General features: G+C 37.8%; 1 protein-coding gene and 1 long non-coding RNA gene across 6 annotated transcripts in view; one reads left to right on the top strand and one right to left on the bottom strand.

The window, feature by feature from the left end:
* Positions 1 to 24,100, top strand: part of Atp6v0a1 (ATPase H+ transporting V0 subunit a1) — a 58,944-nt gene that overhangs the window by 3,069 nt on the left and 31,775 nt on the right. For 3 of the 5 annotated variants that reach the window (XM_047544342.1, XM_047544341.1, XM_047544343.1), the window contains exons 3-9: positions 9,163 to 9,241; positions 10,592 to 10,689; positions 11,217 to 11,345; positions 17,957 to 18,060; positions 18,396 to 18,522; positions 20,513 to 20,595; positions 22,001 to 22,094. In XM_047544342.1, the coding sequence (XP_047400298.1) occupies positions 9,163 to 9,241; positions 10,592 to 10,689; positions 11,217 to 11,345; positions 17,957 to 18,060; positions 18,396 to 18,522; positions 20,513 to 20,595; positions 22,001 to 22,094 (714 nt within the window). The remainder of the gene's footprint in view (positions 1 to 9,162; positions 9,242 to 10,591; positions 10,690 to 11,216; positions 11,346 to 17,956; positions 18,061 to 18,395; positions 18,523 to 20,512; positions 20,596 to 22,000; positions 22,095 to 24,100) is intronic. The other 2 variants (XM_047544344.1, XM_047544345.1) reach the window with 1 other exon arrangement.
* Positions 23,417 to 24,100, bottom strand: part of LOC124979736 (uncharacterized) — a 41,967-nt gene continuing 41,283 nt past the window's right edge. Inside the window, exon 3 of the long non-coding RNA XR_007107675.1 lies at positions 23,417 to 23,480. This is a non-coding gene — a long non-coding RNA (uncharacterized LOC124979736). The remainder of the gene's footprint in view (positions 23,481 to 24,100) is intronic.

Below are 24,100 nucleotides of genomic sequence, written 5' to 3'. Positions count from 1 at the left end.
TTGACCCTGCCTCAAAATAAAAAATAAAAAGGACTGGGAATGTAGCTCAGTGGTAGACCCTGGGTTCAATTCCTAGTACCACAAAGAAACAAAAACAAAACAAAGAACATTTTAGCACTGGCTTACTATTGGTTGCTTTAAGTTCTCTTTTCAGAGGTGAGACTGTTTTGTGCAGCCCTTCCATGCTTTTGCTAGCTCCTTTTTTGAGTCATCCTAAGCACTTTTAAAGTAATTGTTGGGATGCCAGAAGAGTATTCCTACTAGCCTGTTCTAGCATTTTAAAGGCTTTCACTTTGCTCTGGGGGCTCTTTAACACACATAAATAAGATATTTTTAAAAATTGTTATCATTCTTCCATACAGTAGGTTGTTTTTTTTTTTTTTTTTTTTTTTAAACAATCTGAAGGGCTGGATTGTGGCTTTCTGGTAGAGTGCTTGCCTAGCATGTGTGAGGCACTAGGTTCTATTCTCAGCACCACATATAAATAAATGAATAAAATAAAGACCATCAACAACTAAAAATATATATTAAAATTAAAAAAAAAATCTTAGGCATCCCTACAGATTTATAGTGTATAGCTAAACATATATTGCTAATCCATTATTTGAGCACTTGGAGAAGATAGCAAAAGAAAATGAACAGGCTTGGGGATAGAGCTTAGAAGTAAAGAGAACACTTGCCTAGCATGTGTGAGGCCCTGCCCTGGGTTTCATCACCATCACTAAAAATAAAAAATTCATGCCTCATGGGCTTTATAATCTGTTCAGGAAGGCATAATATACACTGCTAAAAGGAGGGAGAAGTTAATAATTCAGCACTCCAGACCCTGATCCTCCTGTTACACCATCTCAAAACTCCATGTCCTCTCTTTCATAATATTCACTGTTGACGTGATTTTATATTTATCAGTGGGAGTGGTTGATTTAAGTCTTTCTCCTCTATTATCCTTTGTGTGTGTGTGTGTGTGTGTGCATGTGCGCTTGGTATTGAACCCAGGGCCTTGTACATGGGAGGCAAGGACTCTACCAACTGAGCTATAATCCTTCTCCTCTATTATCTAAGCAGCATGAAGACAGGGGCATTCTTTTTGTTCATTAGGATTTTGTACTGGGGATTGAATATGCGGTGCTTAACCTTTGAGCCACATCCCCAGCACTTTTTTTGTGTGTGTGTGGTACTGGGGATCCAACTCAGGGCCTTGTGCTTGTGAGGCAAGCACTTTACCAGCTGAGCTATCTCCCCAGCCCCCCAGCACTTTTTGAGACAGGATCTTTCTAAGTTGCTTAGGGCCTTGCTAAGTTGCTAAGGTTAGTCTCAAATTTGTAATCCTCCTGCCTCACCCTCCCAAGTTCCTGGGATTATAGGCGTGCCCTACCATGTCCTGCTCATTTTTGTGTCTTTTGTATCTCGTGTCCATACTCAAATACTCAATCAGTCAAATACGCAGTCAGTATTTGTTGAAATAAATAGATGAATGAAAGAGAGGTGATAACAAAAGGATGGAACTAATTAATGTAGGCCTCTTGGAATTGGCAAGCTTTCAATTTCTCAGTTTGAGCTGAAATTGGACGAATGTAGTTCAGTGACTTTGTCTTGTTCTTCATTCTCTTTGAACCATTTCTCTTTAACTGTTCTTCTCCTTGATCAATTTCTTTTTTATTCTGATGAACTCTTTATCTTCTAGCATTTCTTCGATCCTCCCTGTCCCCACCTTGGGGGTCAGTGTTTACCAATATCTCTGTTCTCTCTGGGTAAGCTTCTCTGACCCCACAACTTTCTTTATTACTTGTTTTGGTGATCTGTCTAGTCTGAAATCTTTCACCTTTATTCAATGAGTCCCAGAATCTGTTTCTCTGATTCTTACTTGTTAGACACCATCCCTGCTATTTCAGCTCTGAGATTATTGTCCTCCTGCAGTTCTGTTTCTTAGGATCAGTAGGTCTGATTCTCAGCACCTTACTTTTCACTAATTATTTCATTATCATGACTTTCTATGTTCAATATTCTTTCAGTTTTTTTAAAAGTATATTTTTAGTCATAGATGGACACAGTACCTTTAATTAATTAATTTATTTTTATGTGGTACTGAGGATTGAACCTAGTGCCTCACATGTGGTAGGCAAGTGCTCTATCACTGAGCTACAACCCCAGCCCTTCTTCCAGTTTTCTAGACTTGGAACATAAGTCAGACCTGTCATATTTAATTTGCATTTCTTCATCTAGTTCTATGGTATCTCCTTTCTTAACATCTATCGTCTTCTTACCTTTTACTTAAACTGTATTTATTTTTTGTGCTTGGTATTGAACCCAGGGCCTTTTGCATGGGAGGCAAGAATTCTACCAACTGAGCTATAATCCTTCTCCTCTATTTATTTGTTTCAGTCATACAAAGTAAGTATAGAGCCAGGCTCGGTGGTGCACACCTGTAGTTCCACCAGTCTGAGAGGCTGAGGCAGGAAGATTGCAAGTTTGAGACCAGCCTGGGCAATTTAGTGAGAACCCATCTCAAAATAAAAAATAGAAAGGACTGGGGATGTAGCTTTGTGGTAAACTGCCTCTGGGTTTAATTCCCAGTATCTAAAAAGAAAAAAAAAATAATAAGTATAGGGAATAGTATAATGAACACTTATGGTTCTGCTATGTATATAAGAGTTATACATTCCTGCAGATTCTTCTATGCCATTTCTCTCCCTTCTTCCCCTGAGATAATTGTATAGTCATTTTTTCTTATTGCCATGTCTTTTTAAATTTTTTGTATTTATTTATCACTAAATAATATGTAGTATAATTTTATTTATTTATTTATTTATTTATTTATTTATTTATTTATTTATTTATTTTTTCTGATACTGGGGTTTAAACCCAGGGCTTCATGCTAGGCAAGTGCTCTACCACTGAGCTATATAGCTCCAGTCCTAATTTTTTATGTTATAAAACTATATAATGGTATCCTACTATATATATCCTTCAGCAAAAACTTTCTTTTTTTGAGTGCTGAGGAATGAACCCAGGAATGCTGTGCTACTGAGCTACATCCCCAGCATGTTTTATTTTTTTTGTTTTGAGATTGAGATTGAGAATTTGCAATCCTCTTGCCTTAGCCTCTCAAATAGTTGGGATCACAGATATGTGCCACTGTGCCTGCTTGTAATTTTTTTTTTTTTTTTTTTTTGCGGTACTGGGGATCGAACTCAGGGCCTTGTGCTTGCCTCGCTGAGCTATCTCCCCAGCTGAGCTATCTCCCCAGCCCTTGTAATTTTAAAAATGATTTAATAAATAAATATTTTAAACACTTCTCAATTTTAGTTTCCAGTACAGGAAAGATTGATAGCTATAACTGCCATAAGCAGAAGTTCTTTGGGGTCTTAAATAATTTTTTTAATATATATATTTTTTTAGTTGTCAGTGGACCTTTTTTTATTTATTTTTATGTTGCTGAGAATCTAACCCAGTGCCTCATACATGCTAGGCAAGCTCTCTACCACTGAGCTACAACCCCAGACCCTTAAATAATTTTTAAGAGTGTAAAAGGTCCTGAGAACAAAAAGTTTGAGAACCACTGTCCTAGAGAAACTATCTCATAGATTATACCAGAAAACATATACAAGAGTCTACACTATAAAACTGATAATTAAAATCAGTCTAAATGTTCATGAAAAAAAAAAAATGTTCATGAGCAGGAAAAACTGATCAACTGTGTATGTGCTTAATATAACTATACAGGAGTTTAAAGGAATGAACTAGAGCTGCCTGTATCAAACATGATCAAATTTCAGAAACGGGGGCTGGGGATATAGCTCAGTTGGTAGAGTGCTTGCCTTGCAAGCACGAGGCCCTGGGTTCAATCTCCAGCACCAAAAAAAAAAAAAAAAAAAAGACAAATTTCAGAAACAATGTTGGTTGGTTGGTTGTTTTTTTCCCATACTAGACATTGAATCCAGGGCCCTTGGCATGCTAGGCAGTGCTTTACAATGGACCTACATCTTCAGTCCTGTCTCAAAATAAATTATAAAAGTACTGGTGATGTAGCTTAGTAGTAGCATGTTTGCCTAGTGTGTGAGAGGTAGTACCTACAATATCATGTCCAGTACCTCCAACAAAAAATTGCAGTGATAAACTGACTACATATTATAAATAATGTTTTTATGAGTTGGTTATGGTGGCATATGTCTGCAATCCCAGGGACTTGGGACACTGAAACAGGAGAATTGCAAGTTTAAGGCCAGCCTCAGCAAGTTAGCAAGACCCTCAGCAACTTAGTGAGATTCTGTCTCAAAATAAAAAATTAAATAAAAGGACTGGGGATGTGGCACAGTGGTAAAGTACCCCTGAGTTAAATCCCTGATACCAAAAAAAAAGTGTTTACTGAAAATAATTATTTTCCAAACAAAAACTAATAAGAGTGGTGTGGATTTTTCTTTTACTTTTTTTGATACTGTAGAGGGACCCTAGGACCTTTTTCAAGCTAGACAAGAGCTACACTCAGCCCTGTTTTTACATTTTTTTTTTTTTTGTCTGAATCACTAGAAGATGGATAGATCTCATATCTACTTCATCATTCATTCTGTTGTGGTATGCATCATGAGCCTCTGCAAAACTTCATGGAGGGGGTCTGGGGAGATAGCTCAGTTGGTAAAGTGCTTGCCTTACAAGCACATGGCCCTGGGTTCAATCCCCAGCATCGCAAAAAAAAAAAAAAAAAAAAAAAAAAAACACTTCATGGAGGGCTGGGGATACAGTTCAGTGATAGTGCTTGCCTGGCATGCTCAGGTTTCTGGGTTTAGTCTCCAACACTGCAAAATAAATAAAAGAAAACTTCACTGAATACTCATGAAAAAACGAGAATGATATCTTTGTATTATCTTTGTGCTGCTCTGGGGCTTATAACTAAGAAAGGTCTTTGCTGAGTGTTGTGTGCATCTTTGTTAGATGTTGTCACAGTGTGTTTCACAATGAAAGTACCTTTCCGTTCACACTCCCATTAGTGCTGTCATTCCACAGTTTTGTCAGAACTTTTATGCTTAGTCTTACATTTTCCAATCTGATGGGTATGAAATGATATCTTATTGTGGTTTTTAATTTGTGTTTTCTGCATTAGTACAGTTGGTATCTTTTCATTTGTTTGTTGAACATATAGGCTTCCTCTTCCATGAAATGTGTGTCTGTATAGTCTGCTTGGGTTTTTTTTTGTGTGTGTGTGGGTGTGTACCAGGGATTGAGACCACAGGCACTTTACCACTGATTCACATTCTTAGCCCCTTTTTAATATTTTATTTTGAGATAGGATCTCTCTGAGTTGCTTAGGGCCTCCCTAAGTTGCTTTGAACTTGATGATCCTCCTGCCTCAGCCTCCTTTGCCTTTGCAGTTACAGGCGTGTGCTACTGCACCTGGCTTCGTCTACTTGTTTTTCAGTTAAATTGTTTGACTTTTGCTTATTGACTTTTGGAATTTGTTAAAAAACATTTTTTTTTTTCCATGTATTCTGCATACTGATCTTTTTCTGATCCTTTACTCCTAAGTTCTTCCAGACTGTGGCTTTTCTTTTCCTTTTGCTTATTTTATACATATATTTTGGTACTAGGGACTGAACTTAGGGGTACTTTACTACTGAGCTACATTCCCATCCCATTTTGTTTTTTTATTTTGAAACAGGGTCTCACTAAGTTGTTGAAGCTGGACTTGAACTTAAAATTCTCCTGCCTTGGCGCTGGGGCTGTAGCCCAGTGGTGGAGTACTTTCCTGGCATGTGTGAGGCACTGGGTTCGATCCTTAGCACCACATTAAAAAAATAAAAGTTATAAACAAAAAAAAAAATTCTCCTGCCTCACCCTCCTGAGTTGCTGGGCTTACAGATGCGTACCACTGACTCTGGCTCCCTAGCTCTGGACATTCAGAGATTTTTTTTTTTTTTTTGTACCAGGGATTTAACCCAGGGTGCTCTATCACTGAGCCCCATCCCCACTTCTTTTTTTAAATTTTTCTTTCTTTCTTTTTTTTTTTTTTTTATTTTGAGGCAGTTATTTGCTAAATTGCTTAGGCCCTTTCTTTCTTTCTTTCTTTCTTTCTTTTTTTGGTGGGGGCAGAACTGGGAATTGAACTCAGGGGCACTCAACCACTGAGCCACATCCCCAGCCCTATTTTGCATTTTATTTAGAGACCAGGTGTCACCAAGTTGTTTAGTGCCTTACTTTTGCTGAGGCTGATTAAGAACTCATGATTCTCCTGCCTCAGCCTCCTGAGCCACTGGGATTACAGGCATGCACCAGGCCCTTTCAAAGTTGATAAGACTGGTCTCAAACTTGTGATCCTCCTTCTTTAGTCTCCTGAGTCACTGGGATTTATAGGTGTGTGCCACCATGCCTGACTCATACATTTTTTTGATAGCCACAATCCAATGATCACATTAAAGAAATTTAACATTAATGCAGTTTCATAATGAACAGTCATATTCTGATTGCCTCAGTTGTTTCAAATAATGTCCTGTGAAGCTATAGGTTCAAGGTGCTTGTTGTGTGTGTGTTTTTTTTTTTTTTTTTTTTTAAAGCCTGTGTTGATGGAATGAGGAAGGAGTGAGAAACACAGGGTGAAATTATCAATAAAGAACCACTGAGGGGGCTGGGGAGATAGCTCAGTCAGTAGAGTGCTTGCCTTGCAAGCACAAGGCCCTGGGTTCGATCCCCAGCACCGCCAAAAAAAAAAAAAAAAAGAACCACTGAAAGGGCTGGTGAGGAATAGCCAGGGAGAAATGCAGTCTATTTCTCAAATTCTACATAAGTATAGCTTGGCATTTGGTCTTCTACAATATTAAAATTTTTTTTTGTTGGCAATGGACCTTTGTTTTCTTTATTTTTATGTGGTGCTGAGAATCGAAACCAGTGCCTTGCACATGCTAGGCAAGTGCTCTGCCACTAAGCCACAACCACAGCCCCAACATTAATATTTTTGAGGAGTCCAGTCCATTTGTTTTAGAGAAGGCCCCTCAGTTTGGAGTTGTCTAATTGTTTCCTCATTATTTGTTTTAAAAGTTAAACATTTTTTGGCAAGAACACTACATACATGAATGTCCTTTTCAATGTATGTTAGAAGGCACGCAGTGTCATTTTGTTCTATTAGTGAAGATAAATTCGATCACTTGATTAAGGTATTGTTTACTGTATTTCTTCATTGTAAAGATTTCTTATTCCTTTTGTGATTAATAAATAATATGGGTTGATTCGTTGAGACTGTGAGTATACTATTCCCCAAAACCTTTGTATCTTTTTTTTTTTTTTTTGTGGTGCTGGGGATCGAACCCAGGCCTTATACTTTCGAGGCAAGCACTCTACCAACTGAACTATATCCCCAGACCCCTTTGTATTTTAATAGTTTTTTAAAATACCTCTTAATTGTAGGTGGACACAATATCTTTATTTTGTATTTATTTATTTTTATGTAGTCCTGAGGATCAAACCCAGTGCCTCACATATGTGAGGCAAGCCCTCTACCAGCAACCCCAGCCTGTCTTTATTTTTTTAATATTTTAGTTGTCCATGGACCTTTGTTTTATGTATGCTGTTTTTATGTTTTATGTTTATATGTATGCTGAGACTCAAACCCAGTGCCTCACATATGCTAGGCAAGTGCTCTACCACTTAGCTACAAGTAAGTTTAACTACAACTAAGCAGTCCCCCCAGCCCCTCTTAATAGTTTTTTTTTTTTTTTTTTTTTTTTTTTTTTTTGTGGTGCTGGGGATTGAACTCAGGACCTTATACTTGCAAGTCAAGCACTCTACCAACTGAGCTATCTCCCCAGCCCTCTAAATAGTTTTTGTATCCCTTGACTGAACCTTTCTTGCGTTAATGATTACAGTAGTACTTACAAAAGTGACTTTCTAATTCTGTTATTTCCTGTTTTTTCTTTTTGCAATACATTTTTCTGTATTTTGTTGTGAAATTTATTTTAAAAGTATTTATGTTTAGGTTTTGATCTACTTGTGCTTTTTAAAAAGTATTTTTTTTTACTTATTATTATTATTTTTTAATGAGATGCTGAGTATTGAACCCAGTGCCTCATACATGCAAGGCAAGCGCTCTACTACTGAGCCACAACCCTGCCCAGATCTACTTGGACTTCATTATTATGAATTGAGTGAAGTAGGGGTCTGATTTATTTTCCCATGTGAAAAACTAGTTATCTCAAAACAACTTTTTGAGTAGTTATATTATTTTATTACTTTTGATCTCTTCTCTAAAATACCAGGTTTTCATACATATTTGCATCTGTTTCTGGGTTCTCTCCTGGTCAATTAGCTTGTTTTTTATTGCTGTGGTTCTAAAGCAATACTATAATTGCTATAGCCTAATACTAAGGTTTGATATTGTGTAGGATACAGGTTTTCCCATCTTATTTATCATAATTGTCTTGGCTCTTCTGGTCCCCGTGCTCTTCCATAATAATTTCATTTATTTATTTTTGGTACTGAGGATTGAACCCAGGTGTGTTTAACCACTGAGCTATATCACCAGCCCTTTTTATTTTTTATTTCGAGGTAGGGTCTTCTTAAGTTGCTTAGGGCCTTGCTAAATTGTTGAGATTAGCCTTGAGTTTGCAGTCCTCCTATTTCAACCTCACAAGTCACTGGAATTGCAGGTGTGCGCCACTATACCTGGCAACTGAGATTTTTGTTCATAAGGAAGTAGGGCAGAATGCGATGTATCTGTCATTCTTGTCTTATTCCTGACTTTAAGGGAAAAAAAAAAAAAATATATATATATATATATATATGTTTATTTATTTATTTATTTCCCCCCCTTGTACTAGGATTTGAACCCAGAGGAGCTATACCACTGAGCCACATCCCCAGCCCTTTTTATTTTTTGTTTTGAGACAGTCTCACTAGGTTGTTGAGGCTGACTTCAAACTTGTGATCCTTCTGCTTCAGCCTCTGCAGTTGCTGGGTTTATAGGTGTGTGTCACTGTGCCTGGCTCCTTTGCCCATTTACCTCTGTTCCAGCTTTAGCACAGTCACAAGGCAGTTTATGTGGATCAGTGAACAGTTTTGGTTAGTGTTGGATTATACAGTGACTCAAAGTTAGGTTTTCAGTTTGCAGTATGTGTCACTTTTGAACAGAGGAAATAGATGCAGTATTTGAATGCTTGGTATTATGTTCTTATTTCTCAGTTAAATCCAGATGTGAATGTTTTCCAGCGGAAATTTGTGAATGAAGTTAGAAGATGTGAAGAAATGGATCGAAAACTTCGTATGTTCCTGTTGGTCTTATATGATGTTCTTATAATGAATCATTTGTCTTAGATTAGATGTTAGTCCTCTCAATAGAAATATATGTGAGAAAAATAAGAAAAATCTTGTGATCATATTTTAAGATGAATACATATAGATTATGTGGAGTTTGGGGTAGGTAGTGCTTACTGGAAACCTGTTCTGACAAGAGCCTGCAAGCCAAAAACACTGTGGTTATTGTGGGATTTTAACAGTACAACTACATTACAGAATTCTGAGTGGTAAGACTCAGCATCATCAATTTTAGATATCAGAACTACTTTTTAAGGTGAGCTATTTATGAGAAAAGAAACTAACATTCATTAAGTTCCTGTTGAGGGCTAGGATACTAATGAATGAATGAATACTTTGTTTCATTCATTTCCCACTACATTCCTTTAATATGGTATTATCTCATTTAATAATTGAGGAGACTAAAGATCAGAGAGGTTTAGTGATTTACCCAAGAACATAAGCAGTTGTGATGGAATCAGTATTTTAAACCAGATTGTTCTGTCTGTCTCCAAACCCATGCTCTTGCCATTTTACCAAACCAGTTTAGTTAGCTGATAGGGTGAATTTGGTCCCCACTTTAAAAAAAAAATGTTGGTAGTTGTCCCCTGGAATATTGGTTTCTCTTTTGGTGTTTTAGGTCCTTTATGTTTTTTCATTTTTATTTTTTTGGTACCAGGAATTGAACTCAGGGACATTTAACTACTGAGCCACATCCCCAGCCCTCTTTTGTATTTTATTTAGAGACATGGTCTCACTGAGTTGCTTAGTGCCTTGCTTTTGCTGAGGCTGACTCTGAACTCGAGATCTTCCTGTCTCAGCCTCCTGAGTCGCTGGAATTAAAGGCGGGCGCCACCATGCCTGGTGTTATTTTTATTTTTTATGCTTACTGGTCTGATTGTTTTCAAATTTAACAAACCCTTTTGATCTAGAGTGGCTTTACAGTATTGTGTTATCCAATACTTAGTGGCACTCTTCTGGAGCTCTCCTTGACCTATTACAGTATCTGAAAACGGACTCCTCATACTTGGAGAAGCAGTTGCATAGGGTGGAGAATTGAAGTTGGTGAAGTCCAGTTTTTTAAGATTCGAAGAGGAAAAGAAAGCAGCTGGGAACTAACCGACCTCTTTGGGGTAGTGTTGGAGAATGTGAAGTACAAGAGAGGGATATGGAGAAAAAAGGTGCTTCTTTTATGTGAAGGTTCTTTCTTAGAATGAAATTCTTTGTAGCCAGATTCCGGCCCCCTTCCCCCCTCCTCCGCTAATGGCAATTCCAGGCATGCTGCTAGACATGTATTTTTTTGACTCTATCATTTTAGGATTTGTTGAGAAAGAGATAAGAAAAGCTAACATCCCAATTATGGACACTGGCGAAAATCCAGAAGTGCCCTTCCCTCGGGACATGATTGACTTAGAGGTAAACAATTCTAAGAAAGCCAGATAAGTTTCTTTCTACTTAAATGCCAGAATTACTTTCTTGAGTAGGTAATTCTTGCTAACTTTGTGAGCATTTTCTATTGATTTTAAGTTTCCTATAGGTGGGATTGAAGTGAATTCTCTTTTTTATGGTATCAAACAGTATCTCAGATAGTATCATATGCTAGTAATGAAATGTTTATTGAGTGCTTATTGGATTAATTTCGCCTTGTCTTATAGCTTATTAACCTCATAGACTAAATGAATTGCCACTGAGTTTTTTGATAATATATTATCCATCTCAATTACTCAAGAAATTTACTGAGTGTTCCATAGAATCTATAGACAAAGAAAGACTTGTAAGCAAAACTTTGCAAAAAGAAAATGTAAATCATCCTTTGCTAGGTAGGTATAATATATCTTTGACCTATTGGTGTGGCAGTAGTTCTGTGAGATAAATTGATTACTGTCTTTCAGAGTAGCAGCATATTAAGCTTAGTTTGAGTTAATTTATTTTCCCCCCTGTAGGCCAATTTTGAGAAGATTGAAAATGAACTGAAGGAAATCAACACAAACCAGGAAGCTCTGAAGAGAAACTTCCTGGAACTGACTGAATTAAAATTTATACTTCGCAAAACTCAGCAGTTTTTTGATGAGGTCAGACTATTGTTTCTTTTAGTGTTTGAGAAAGCTGATATAAACCTGCACAAGTGGGCCATATTTTGATTCCAATAATTATTTTAATTTGCTAGTTTGGAAGCAATACCATTTTTGCATCCTGTTTTAGTTGAAGAAATGTCAGATTATGTTCCATTTTTCATGCAGTACACAGCCAATCATAGTTTTGTATATTTTCACATTTTTTGCAATTTTTCATCTCAAGATGGGGAAAGGAACCCTAAATCATTGTATACACATAGTTGAAATTTTGCATTATATTTATATGTTAGAAGGTAAGTATATGCTTGCAATTTAACTTGAAGAAATAAACATTTGGTTACAGACAAAATAACAAAAGTTTAATCTCTAAATCTTTTGTCAGCAAAAAAATTTTTATTCTCTGTGTTCGTTTATCAACCATTGGGCACATTTTTTAGCATGTCACATTGATTTTTTAAAATTTTTCATGTGATATATGAAAGTATTGGTAGGATGCATGTTTGAATTTTTATATAAATGCAATTTAATTATCTTATAAGGAAAAAAGTCAATAAGCTCCTGGGTTAAACATGTAGATGACTAAATTGCCAGATGACAGCTTGCCAAGGGGGCTCCCATGGAAGGACTTGGAGTCAGACTTGTAGAAAGCTTCCTTCTCCTAATTAAACCTGGGGAGGAGTCTTAACTCTCAACCTGAATATGGTTTTTCTGATAGCCTAAAATATTAGTAACTCTGTTTTTGACAAGTGTCTTTGCCACCAGATTAGAAACATTAGATACTCCAGAGATTGTTCTAATCGCTGCTCAATGTACCTTCTTGTAAAGTTTATTTCCTTTTCCTCAAAAAAAAGCTTAAAAACAGCTTTTAAATATAGATGGACCATTTTAATTAGGATCTTATATGTTCTCAGTTTTACTTTTTTAATTTCTTTTTTGCTGGGGTTTGGATGAAGGGGTTCTATAGGACTAAGCTACATCCCCAACCCTTTTTATTTTTAATATTCAGACAGTGTCTCATTAAATTGCCAAGGCTGGCCTCAAACTTGGATCCTCTTGACTCAGTCTCTTGAATAGCTGGGATTATAGGTGTGCACAAAAATGCTGAGCTTTACTTTTAATTTCTGTCTTTTGAGAAGAGATCAATTCTCTGTAACTCTCTGGATTGGAGCAAGAGTTCTCCAACCAGCAAGTAATAGCCTCACCTGGGCTTTTGTCAGAAGTACAGATTATTGCCCAGTCCAGTGCCTGTAATCCCAGCAACTCAGGAGACTGAGGCAGGACAATTGCAAATTCAAAGCCAACCTCAGCAACTTAGCAAGGCTCTGTCTCAGAAAACAAAAAGAACCAGGGAGATGTAGCTTAGTTGTAAAGTGTTCCTGGTTTAATCACAGTACCAAATTTAAAAAAAAAGAAAAGAAAAAAGAAAAAAGAAAGAAAGAAAATAAAACAAATATAAGTGATCAATCAAACTCAGACCCATGGAGTCAGAAATCTTGGGGGTGGGGTCTAGTCAAATGTTTTAATAAGGTAATTCTGAAGCATTCAAGTTTCAAAACTGCTAGTCGAGAGCAACTCTGCTGAGGATGTGATACATTCAAAAGTAAGGATTTAATTCAGAGAAGCTATTCTAATTGAAAAGATCTGTGGAGGCAAAGAATGGTGGCAAAGCTCATGTGAATTTAATTTCCTGGTCCTTCCAAGAATCAGAATCTGGCTGTATATCAACAGAGGTTTGGTGTGAATTTTCAGTTTGCTCACCATGTTGAGAATTTTGAGACTGGTGTAATGTCTTTCCCTAGTCCCCAGTATCATTGCATTAGAGGGTGTGGGACTATGTGATTAACTCCTTTAAGTGTTTTAAGACCTTTTGCAACAGGCATGTGTTTCAGTGAACAAATGAATGTGGAATTCCAGTATGCTCACCACCTAAACATTATTATAGTCTTATTCGTTAATTCCTTGAGCTTATAACACACCCCTACTCTTTGTGAAGTACAGTTAGTCCTATTATGAAATATCCCTGAGCTAGTGCTCCATATGTTCATAGATGGGTGCTTTCCTAAACATGTCTCAGTGGCTGTCCACAGATCCAGTCTATACCTGGCCTCATAGTCAAAGCTCCCCTACTTTTTAGCATCATCTTGAACTTATTTCTTTTATCTTCAGGTTTTTTTTTCTCCATCTTATGTGACCTTTAGTTCACTATTGGGATATTGCTATGATATATGAAAATATCTTTCATGACCTCCTGAGTTTAAGGATTGGAGGAAGCTTCCTCTTATTCTGGTTAAATTTTTATAAAAAAATGTATTTATTATTATTTTTTGGGATACCGGGGATTGAACTCAGCAGTACTCAACCACTGAGCCACATTCTCAGCCCTATTTTGTATTTTATTTAGAGACAGGTTCTCACTGAGTTGCTTAGTGTCTTGCTTTTGCTGAGGCTGGTTTTGAACTCTTAATCCTCCTGCCTCAGCTTCCCAAGCATGCCTCACCATGCCCGGCTATTCTGGTTAATTTTGAGAGAAATTCTGAATAAAAACTCATAACTGGACAAATGAGCTCCCTTAAGGGAAGTAGTTATTTAAGCTTCTAATTTTTTTTTTTTTTTTAGTACTGGGAATTGAACCAAGGGCTTCACACATTCTAGACAAGTACTGTAGCACTGAGCTATATCCCCAGCCTTTTTTTTTTTTTTTTTTTAACTTAACTTAATTTAATTATTTATTTTTTTGGTACCGGGAATTGAACCCAAGGGTACTTAAATACTGAGCCACATTCCCAGCCCTTTTTATTTTTTATTTTGAAACAGGGTCTCCCTAAGTTGCTGAGACTAGCCTTGAACTTCTGATCCTTTTGCCTTACCCTGTGGAATAGCTGGGATTACAAATGTGTGCAGTTGCCCGTGACTAAGTTACTAATTTAAAAAAAGAGTAAAAATAAACTAAGAGAACTACTTGGAAAGATGATATACGATTTAAAAATTCTAAGTTAGGGGTTTAGGAATTTTACTTTGTGCTTACTAAATCAAAACATTAAATGCCCATCCTGAGAAAGCGGATTCATGATCCTCGTGACCTTCTTGACCTTTCCATGGTGAATTTCTTTCACCTTCCTGTTTGTACAAAACTCTTTTCCCCAGGCTCTGAAGGGGCCTTGACCATGAGAGCTTCTCCCACTGCCTTTGCCATCAGTTCACCTTTCATTCCTGACACTCATAGCAGTGCCCAAAGGCTTCTGGCAAAAATCACTCTGCCTTTTCTCTCCAAGTGCACTGTCAACACTGTGCCCGTTCTTGCCACTATTTCACAGCCTCAGTCAGGTTCCTTTCCATAGACTTTGCCCTGCTGCTGCTGGGCCTCACAGAGTGGTCACATGTGTGCATGCAAGTGCACATTAAATAATGCAAAAGGTGAGCAAACTTGGGACCCTCAAATATTGAAAACTGAGATTTCATGAGATTTTCTTCCATGCCTGAAATTGCAGTGTTTGCAAATGGCCTAAAACACTACTAATTGCAAACTCCTCTTCTTTTTAATAATTGGGTGAATGTGTAATTAATAATGAGTTAGCAGAAAATGGCTAAATCAGGGTGATTCTTTTTCATATTTAGGTGTATGAGTAATATTGGCAGGGTGTTTAGTGAGGGAAAAGTAAATATATATTGAATAGTCTTACTATTTAAGATGATTACAAATCAACGTAGCCATTCTTATCCAGAGCATTTAAAATGACTTGTTAATGATTATCCTTTTCTCAGTCTTCTTGCTTATGAAGAGCTGTAAGAGCTGGAGAGATTTCTCTGCATCTTTTACCATAAGCACCATAACATATGAGAACGTAAAGAAGACTGGAAAAGTAATGGTTAATGGCATGCAGATCCCTGCCTTCCTTTCCTTCTGAGTTTTCCATCCATCTGCTTTCTTTATTTTCCTTAACCATCTGCCATCTCCTTTAGGGCTGGGGTGAATACCTTAAGTGATGAAATGTAATTTCTTTCTTCATGTAGATGGAAGGTAAAAGTGTTTACTTTTAGTAATTGATGTAGCTGGCCTGGATGTGCTGCTTATTACTTAAATGCTATAGAAACAGAACCAAAGTTTGTTCTACTTGTTTTAAGACATGGTTTTCAGCATTCTAAATGGGGGCAGGGGAACTCAGTAGAACATAGCAAATAATTTAGAGAAACAGTGATAATATTACTATTGTTATTAGAGAACCCAGGTTCTCTGTGATTTAAGGTTTTGTTTTTTTTGGTACAAGGGAGTGAACACTCGACCACTGAACTACTCTTCAGCCCTATTTTGTATTTTATTTAGAGACAGGGTCTCACTGAGTTGCTTAGTGCCTTGCTTTTTGCTGAGTCTGGCTTTGAACTTGAGGTCCTCCTGCCTCAGCCTTCCCAGTTACTGGGATTACAGGCATGCACCACCGTGTCCGGCTGATTTTTTTTTTTTTTTTTTGATGCCTAACAACATGCTTTCTATTTAAAATACCCTTAGTTAGTGGGTCTGGTCCTCCTAGTTTCCCATCAGGCATAATTAAATTATGAATTTTAAACTTTCTAAGACTTGGTATTCTTAATATCAAGTAATGAAATTAGTGTTTAGAATATTGAAGTTTCTGCTTAATTTTAATTCTGTTGCTTTTATTCTTGGAGAGTCTCAAGATATAGTCTTTGGAGTAGTATGGTTGCTACATGCTGTTTGTTGTTCTATCATTTGTCATCTTTAGGATGCATGTATTTGTACTGTGTCTGATGTTTGGGATTTACTTAAACCAGGTTCTGTGAACCACACAGGCACATAGGAGGGAGTCTTGTGAGTTGCACTCTGTTTCACTGTTTTTTGCCAAATGATATTCCAGGAACAAGTTGAAATGTCATCTGATCTGCACAAAAAAAGTTGCTTATAGTCAGCCTATTTTAAATAGAATCCCATTTTTCCTCATGATGGCAGATGGCAACCAGTTGTTCCCATTATCTCATTTTAGTTTCTAAGTCATAACAGTATTTTTTTGCCCTTCTGGTGTGCCTTCTTTTTTTTTTTTTTTTTCCCCCCCTTGATTAGCCTTGATCCTTACTTCCCAAAACAGTTGCTTTCACTTTTTTATTTAGTCTTATCTGGTTTATACTTAGTATCCCCCCCGCCTTGTTGCATTTATGATCTTGTGACTTTATCAAGTGAGGTTCCCATGTGGCATTTTTTGATAACGTTGATGGGAGTAGAGTCAAATTGAAATTTATAATGAAAATGATAGAGGAAAAATTTTCCTTTTTGTTTTGCTTTTGAAAAAGATTATTCTGGCTACTTCTAGTCTTTGGTCAAGCAATATGGAAGTTAAAGTTGGGGAGATCAAGCAGTGAAGTTGACTGGACTTTATTTTTGGAGGCAGCTTCTCTTTTCTGATGTGAGTAAAGCGTGTATCAGGATGAGTTGGGTAGAGAGAGGTAAGGAGCTATAGACCTCCATGTGGGAAGATCCTTCTCCTCCTTCATTGCATTGTATAAACTGTCATGGTGGAACTCATTTTAAATCTAATCAACTGCACCAGCCCGGGAGCTCTGGGTTAGGTTATTATCTGTTACTTTTTCTTCACTTTACTTGATTTTTTTTTTTTAAAATGGTACTGGGGATTGAACACAGGGGTAGTAGAGTTACATCCCCAAACCTTTTTATTTTTTGAGACACGGTCTTACTGAGTTGCCGAGGCTGGGCTGGAACTTGTGATTCTCCTGCCTCAGCCTCCTGAGTGGCTGGGATTACAGGTGTGCACCATCCCACCTGACTTTCATTTGATTCTCGAGCTGTGATCTCAAGAATCCTTCCACTGTAAAACCTATATGAATCTTAAAAATATTCCTAGATTCCTGGTCAGAAGATAGGATGTTAAAATATGCAGCGAAGGCATAGACCTGCCTAGGTATTGTGCCTCTTATCCTTTTGAAGAAAGAAATACTCTTTAAATCCCATGCTTTAGGGCATTCTATATGTGACTGTGCTGAGTCTTCATAGTCTGTCTAAGGGTCTGGAAAACTCAGATGCCTTGGAGATACTCCTGTCTTTCTCCAGGTCATACCATGTTCAAGACAGTGACAGTGCCTTGTTTCTCACTTGGAAAGAGACTCCACCTTCAACTTTGTCATATGGGGCAAATTCTAGGCATTTTATAGCTGCCTAGAAATTAAATATTAAGAATATCCTCTGTGTACTACACTTTTGTTCAAAAGAGAGAGACATTTCAACTTCCTGTCCATAAGTAAAGGTATTTTCCTGGCACTTTCATATTTCATTCAGGGAAACATCAGAGAGAAAATGGCTTCCACCAAGTAACAGATTTATACATGTCACCATCACTTAATGTTTTTCTTTTGTTCCTCATTTCTGAAACCATTTGCCCAGATGCTTTACTGGGGCAATTATGCTCTCTTTGCCTCATATTTATTTTCTTTGTTTTCTTCCCTTGTTTCTTTTTTTTTTTTTTTTGGGTGTGTCTTATCTTTTGGTGTCCCTTCTCCCATCTTTATTTTCTGAAAGTCTCCTGGTTCCTCGTTCCCTGCATGCCACTAACTATTTTCATTAGATATTAATTGATTTGTGAATTCAGGCTGAATTGCATCATCAGCAGATGGCGGATCCAGACCTGTTGGAAGAGTCTTCATCCCTGTTGGAGCCAAGTGAGATGGGAAGAGGCACGCCTCTAAGACTTGGGTAAGTACCACGTCAGCCTTACCTTCTCAGTAGGGTCATGTTCATCCTTGCTGTTCAAAAGAGCAATGAAGCTAGGGGTTCACTCGCTACAAGGAAGTGCTACCTTCTGATCCTTTTGAGAGGTGTTTCTGAGTCTTTTTGGATTGAGTTGTCTGTCAAACCTCTTCTGGGTCTGGAAGTACAGTCAGGAATAAGGCTCTGGCAGCCCTTTTGACATAACAACAGATAGTCTCCTGTGTTTAATCTTTGCCTTTCTCTTACTTTCCTTTTTCTCAAAACCTCCCGTCCCTTGACATGAAATAGAATTCCTAATCTGGTTTTTCTTCTGCCCACAGATTCGTGGCTGGTGTGATTAATCGGGAGCGTATCCCTACTTTTGAACGCATGCTATGGCGAGTATGCCGAGGGAATGTGTTCCTGAGACAGGCTGAAATCGAGAACCCCCTGGAGGATCCTGTGACTGTAAGACAAGGAAATTGCATCCTGTGGAATAGGTCTTGTAAAGGGTGCCCAGACCAGTAGCATAGCATGGTGCCACCTGAATCCTACCCTTCCACAGAGCATCCCTGTGTTTACCCCTGCTTTGATCTGAGAACTTGAAGGACTGCTCTGGTATAACTCTCACTTTGTGTGTGTCTAATATACACAAGACATATACATTATTTTCAACCTTTACCCAAATATGCTTTTTTCCAATTACTTTAAACTTTAATTGTATATATTTCCTGTTACTAGTCTGGGACTGAAAGAAAATTTGCCTTATTTAAAAATTAACTAAAAGCAAGTCATCTTGTTCCAAATTTGGTCATATTCATGCATAAAAGAAGAGGTTTCCTAAACAGATCTTTATAAGCTTGTGAAATTTTATGTGGTAAGATTTTATTGTTTACTTGTTTGTTGGGAAAATCAGAAACTTAGTTTAAAAATATTTATTGTAGCCAAGCCTGGTGGGCACACACTTGTAATCCCAGCAGTTTGGGAGGTTGAAGCAGGAGGATTGTGAGTTCAAAGCCAGCCTCAGCAATTTAGTTAGGTCCTAAGCAACTTAGGGAGACCTTGTCTCTAAATAAAATAAAAAAAATACATAAAATCTAGAAGATAGGATAATCTTTCCCATCTAGTGCTTTGGAAAGTAGGAGCAGCCTAACATCTTGGCATTTTGACATAATGGGACAGCCTTCATAACCTAAATCTACATGAGCATGATGGGTCCTGATTTTAGGGATTACAAACAAAGGCTAAATGTATTGCAAAAATTTTCATGTCATTTTTGTATTAATGTTATTTAGAAGTCTAGAGTTGGTTTTTCTGTTCTAGATTATTTTAGGAATTTCTTAAATTAGTATTCTTTATTTTACCTAAGAAGAGATTGAATTTTGAGCTTTCTCAGATTGGTTGAATAGTACAACTATTTTATGACTTTTATTCTCCATACTGAGTAGGATTGTGGTGATATTTAAAGTGAATCACTTTACATTGGGGGGTACAGTGTGAGTCTTACTGAAGACACTTGTGTTGTGGAAACATTGTAATCTTCAGTCACACCTAATATGGAGCTGTTCTCTGGAATATTCAGTCAAGTTTCCTCTTGGCAATAGAAAGGTTATATTATCAACAAATCCAGGAAAGGGGAGGGCTGATCTCTATAACAGAGCAGCTGCACAAAGAATAGACCCCAGGATAGCCTTCAGACTTTTTTTTCCTCCACAGTGCTAGGAATTGAACCCAGAGCCTCACCACACATGCTAGGGAAGCTCTACCACTGAGCTACATCCCCAACCCTAAATTTAAGACTCTTGAGCATAACTTTCTTCACTTCTTTTATCCTTCTAAAGTTTTGTTTTTTATTGTAAAAGCAGTACATACTCTGAGTATGAGAAACTACAGATAGCCAGAGATAGTCCTAGTTAGCACCATGTATACCTTATCTTTTTCTGATCTTTCCTTCTAGTCCTTGTATCATATTTTAGGTGTAAATTTGGTATTTGGGATTGATTTCCTATCCCCCTTTCCCACTGGGTCTAAATTAGCATGAGTCAACCATGATTCATGATTCATCAACATTCTCCCCAGTGACTCAGTTCCTTATACTTATTCAGCCCCCTTTTTGTGGAACTTTCTAAGCCCCAGAACAGATGGGACTAGCTTCCTTCTTTCTTCCCTGCTATACTTTTGTCATTCAGGGCATATAAGATTTAAAGTTGCATTGGAAAATAAATCTAAATCGTGCTAATTGTGCTTCTAGATCAAGTTTCTGGGAACGATTTTTGTGAATTAGAGATTATAGGACAGCTCTTCTCTTAATGAAGCTTAACCTGTTTAAGTAGTGGTTAAAGTACCATATCCTTAAAGGATTACTTTTATTCCTTTATTGTACAGAACGTTAGTTGTTTAAAATATTTTCACCCAGATTTAGAGGTCTGAACTCTTGGTTTTTGCTTCTGGGGCCTAGGGTGACTACGTGCACAAGTCTGTGTTTATCATTTTCTTCCAAGGCGATCAGCTGAAAAACAGAGTCAAGAAAATCTGTGAAGGGTAAGAGAGACCTGCCTCCATCCCATATGGCACAGCTGTGTTATTTAACTGTTGAGCCTTAGGATTCAGAATAGTGAAGTGCAGATTGTATTTTAAACATTTAGGAATAGTCCAAACTGGGCACGGTGGTTCATGCCTATAATCTCATCTGCTCAGGAAACTAAGATAGGAGGATCACAAATTTGAGGCCAGCCTCAGCAGTTTAGAAAGAACTCTGCCTCAAAATAAAAAGGGATGGGGTGGGGGCATAAATAAGTGGTAGATCAATTGCATAACCATGTGCAAGACCCTGGGTTTAATCCCTAGTACTGCCCCAAATAAAAGAAGAAGAAGGGAAAAAAAAAAAAAAATAGCCAGGTCCACTATTTCAAAAAAATAGCCAAAACCACTATTTCAAGCCTTGGTGTGGTGGCACACACCTGTAATCCCAGCAACTTGAGAGACTGAGGCAGGAGGATCGAGAGTTCAAAGCCAGCCTCAGCAACTTAGGCCCTAAGCAACTCATTGAGACCCTGTCTCTAAATAAACAACAATAACAACAACAAAAACAAAACCCACCCACAGTTTCAACTAGGTACAATGGTACATGCCTGTAATCCCAGTTATTTGGGAGGTTAAGACTGGAGGATTGCAAGCTTGGAGCCAGCCTTAGCAACTTAGCAAAGGTCCTGTCTCAAAGTAAATAGGGCTGGGGATACAGCTCAGTGATAAAGTACCCCTGGGTTCAGTCCCCAGTACTTAAAAACAAAACTCCACAGTGTCCTGGGGCTATGCGTGTGACTCAGTGGTAGAATGTGGAGTGCAAGCACAAGGCCTTGGGTTCAGTCCCCAGCACCACAAAACAAAAATAGTTTCCTTTATTTTTGGGACACAGGATCCATAGACCACTGTAGTGCCACAGACACCGCGGCCTTAGATTTTCTAAAATTTGCCTTATAAGCAGAATTTTTTTCCATTCCATTTTTCTCCAATGGTTTATAGTATAATTTGTTTAATTTTTTTTTTTTTAAGTCTCAGGGAAATTTCATAGCTACAGAGAATGTCAAAATAATTCAACTATTTTCAACTATTGTTGGGTGTGGTGACATGCACCTGTAATCTTGGGTACATGGGAGGCTGAGTCTGGAGGATCACAAGTTTGAGGCCAGAATGGAAAACTTAGCAAGACCCTGTTTCAAAGAAGAAGAAGAAGAAAAAAAAAAGGACTGGGAATGTGCCCAAGTATAGAGTGTCCCTGAGTTCAATCCCCAGTACCTGCCCCCTCCCTACCACACAAAGAGTTCAAATGATACTGTTCTACCTACAGGCCACTTAACAGAAATAATTAGTGTTGGTTAACTCATCAGTCTGCCTTAATCATATTTAGAAACTTCAATATTTCTAAGGCTGCGTCTGTACATTCCAGGTTCCGAGCCTCACTCTATCCCTGTCCTGAGACACCACAGGAGAGGAAAGAAATGGCTTCTGGAGTCAATACCAGGATTGACGATCTCCAAATGGTACACAGAGGATCAGAGGGAATTTATTCATGTGAACTAACTATAGTGGAGGACCATTCTTCTTCTTCAAACTGACAGTTTATTAGATACCTGTGCAGTTCCGGATACCAAAAAAAGAAATGTCTTTGGGTACTAATCCCTTTGGGAGCTGGGGAAAGGCTCAGGGAATGACTGTTAAAAATAGCATTAGTCATCTGCAGACAAGACAGGAATGCTGTACATCTGGAGTCTTTGTTATTTAGAGTATTCAAGTCCTTTCTACCTCATGAGTCTGAGATATTTTTTATAATAAAAGGAAAAAGTATGCTTTCTTAAGAAAGAAAGTCTAATACTCCAAAAGTAATGTAAAGCCAGTTTTGCCCTCACTCTCTACTCCCCAGGCATCCACTCTCAACAGCATGGCTATACTTCTGGTCACCACAATCTTAATCACACAGTCCATCTATCAAAGAACCCTGGTGTGCCTTTTGAATCCAAGAAGTGATTGAGTTAGATTTTTACCAGATCACAGTGTGTGTGGTTTGTGTACATCATGGTCAACACAGTGTTCTAAGGAAGCAGTTTATGTGTAGTGGTTTATGGAAGGAAAGAGTAAGTCCCTGGGGCTTCTTCCCTCTTGAAAGAAGGAATGTGATGATTGCTTCCTTTGAATCATGTCTCATCCCAAAGGCAGTTCTTTTAGCAGTGGCAAAATTGTTAAAGATACATAATAATTCCCATTTCAATTCCCTTTCTGATCTTTCAACCCCATTTTATATGACCCACTTTATATGACAGTAACTTAGTGGTAGTGAGCTTTTGAGATAAGCTTGTCAGTTCAATCAGAGGAACAGTTTTTTAGAATTTCTGGTGGATGATAGTCAGTGTCAACACATTCTGGTGTTTAGGGCTGTTTGATCTCTTTTAGGGTTTTTAGGTAGATTTAAAGAGCATGTACAGTAGTCATTATAAATGACTAGAACTTGACTTTTTTTTCTTTTCAGTACTGAGGGTTTAAACCCAGGGCTTTGCACATGGTAGACAAGTGCTCTACAACTTAGCTACATTCTCTACCCTAAAATTTGATTTTTAAAAATTCAGTTGCAATTGGGTGTGGTGGTACATGCCTGAAATCCCAATAACTCAGAAGACTGTGACAGAAGGATTACAAATTCAAAGCCTACCTCAGCAACTTAGTGAGGCCCTAAGCAACTTAGAGAGACCCTGTTTCAAAATAAAAACTAAAAAGATGTGGGGGATGTGACTCAGTGGTGAAGCATTCCTGGGTTTAATGCCCAGTACCCCCCCCCCCCAAAAAAAAAAAATCCAGTTGTAGCGCTTACCTAGTATGTGTGAAGCCACGGATTTGATCCCCATCACAGGGTGTGAAAATCCAGGAACTGAAACCTTAAAAAAGAAATTGAATACCAAGGAGTAGGATGGGGAAAGAGAAAAGCCAATAGAACATTGGTTGGAAACATATTTAGTATCCTATCAGAAGTTGTAATAGTAATTGTGAAATAGTCCACAACAAGAAGAGAAAGTAACTATCCTAAAATGACTTAAGTTTCCCTAGCATACATGGTCGTTTTCTTCTTTTTTTAAACCTCTCTATGGAAGTCATCCTCCTCGTGCAAGACAGTTTTCAGGGAATAGTTGCTGCTTTGTTCTGAACTAATGTGAAGAACATTAACATGATTTGTATGGAGCTATTTCCTCTTTAAAGAAATGTGCAGATTTAACATGGATTCTCATACAGAAGTATGGAGAGTGGATCATTTACCCAGTTCCTTCTAGGTGGAACAGTGAGCTTAGCCTCTCTTCTGCTCCTGAAATCTTAAATATTTGGTGATTAAACAAGGCAATGAAATTTAAAATGTCCCTGCATCTTCCTCTGAGAGAAATCTACTAGTTTCCAAAGGCTCAACACAGAAACTATTTTCCTCCCCAGAATCCTACCTAAAGGGTAAATAAAACTTTATTGGCCCCTTGATGGCAGTGGTGTATGGCAGCCCAGATCCCTCTGG

Source organism: Sciurus carolinensis, chromosome 3 (assembly GCF_902686445.1).
Source record: "Sciurus carolinensis chromosome 3, mSciCar1.2, whole genome shotgun sequence".
Classification (NCBI taxonomy): Eukaryota; Metazoa; Chordata; class Mammalia; order Rodentia; family Sciuridae; genus Sciurus; species Sciurus carolinensis.
This window is presented reverse-complemented; position numbering and strand designations above follow the sequence as displayed.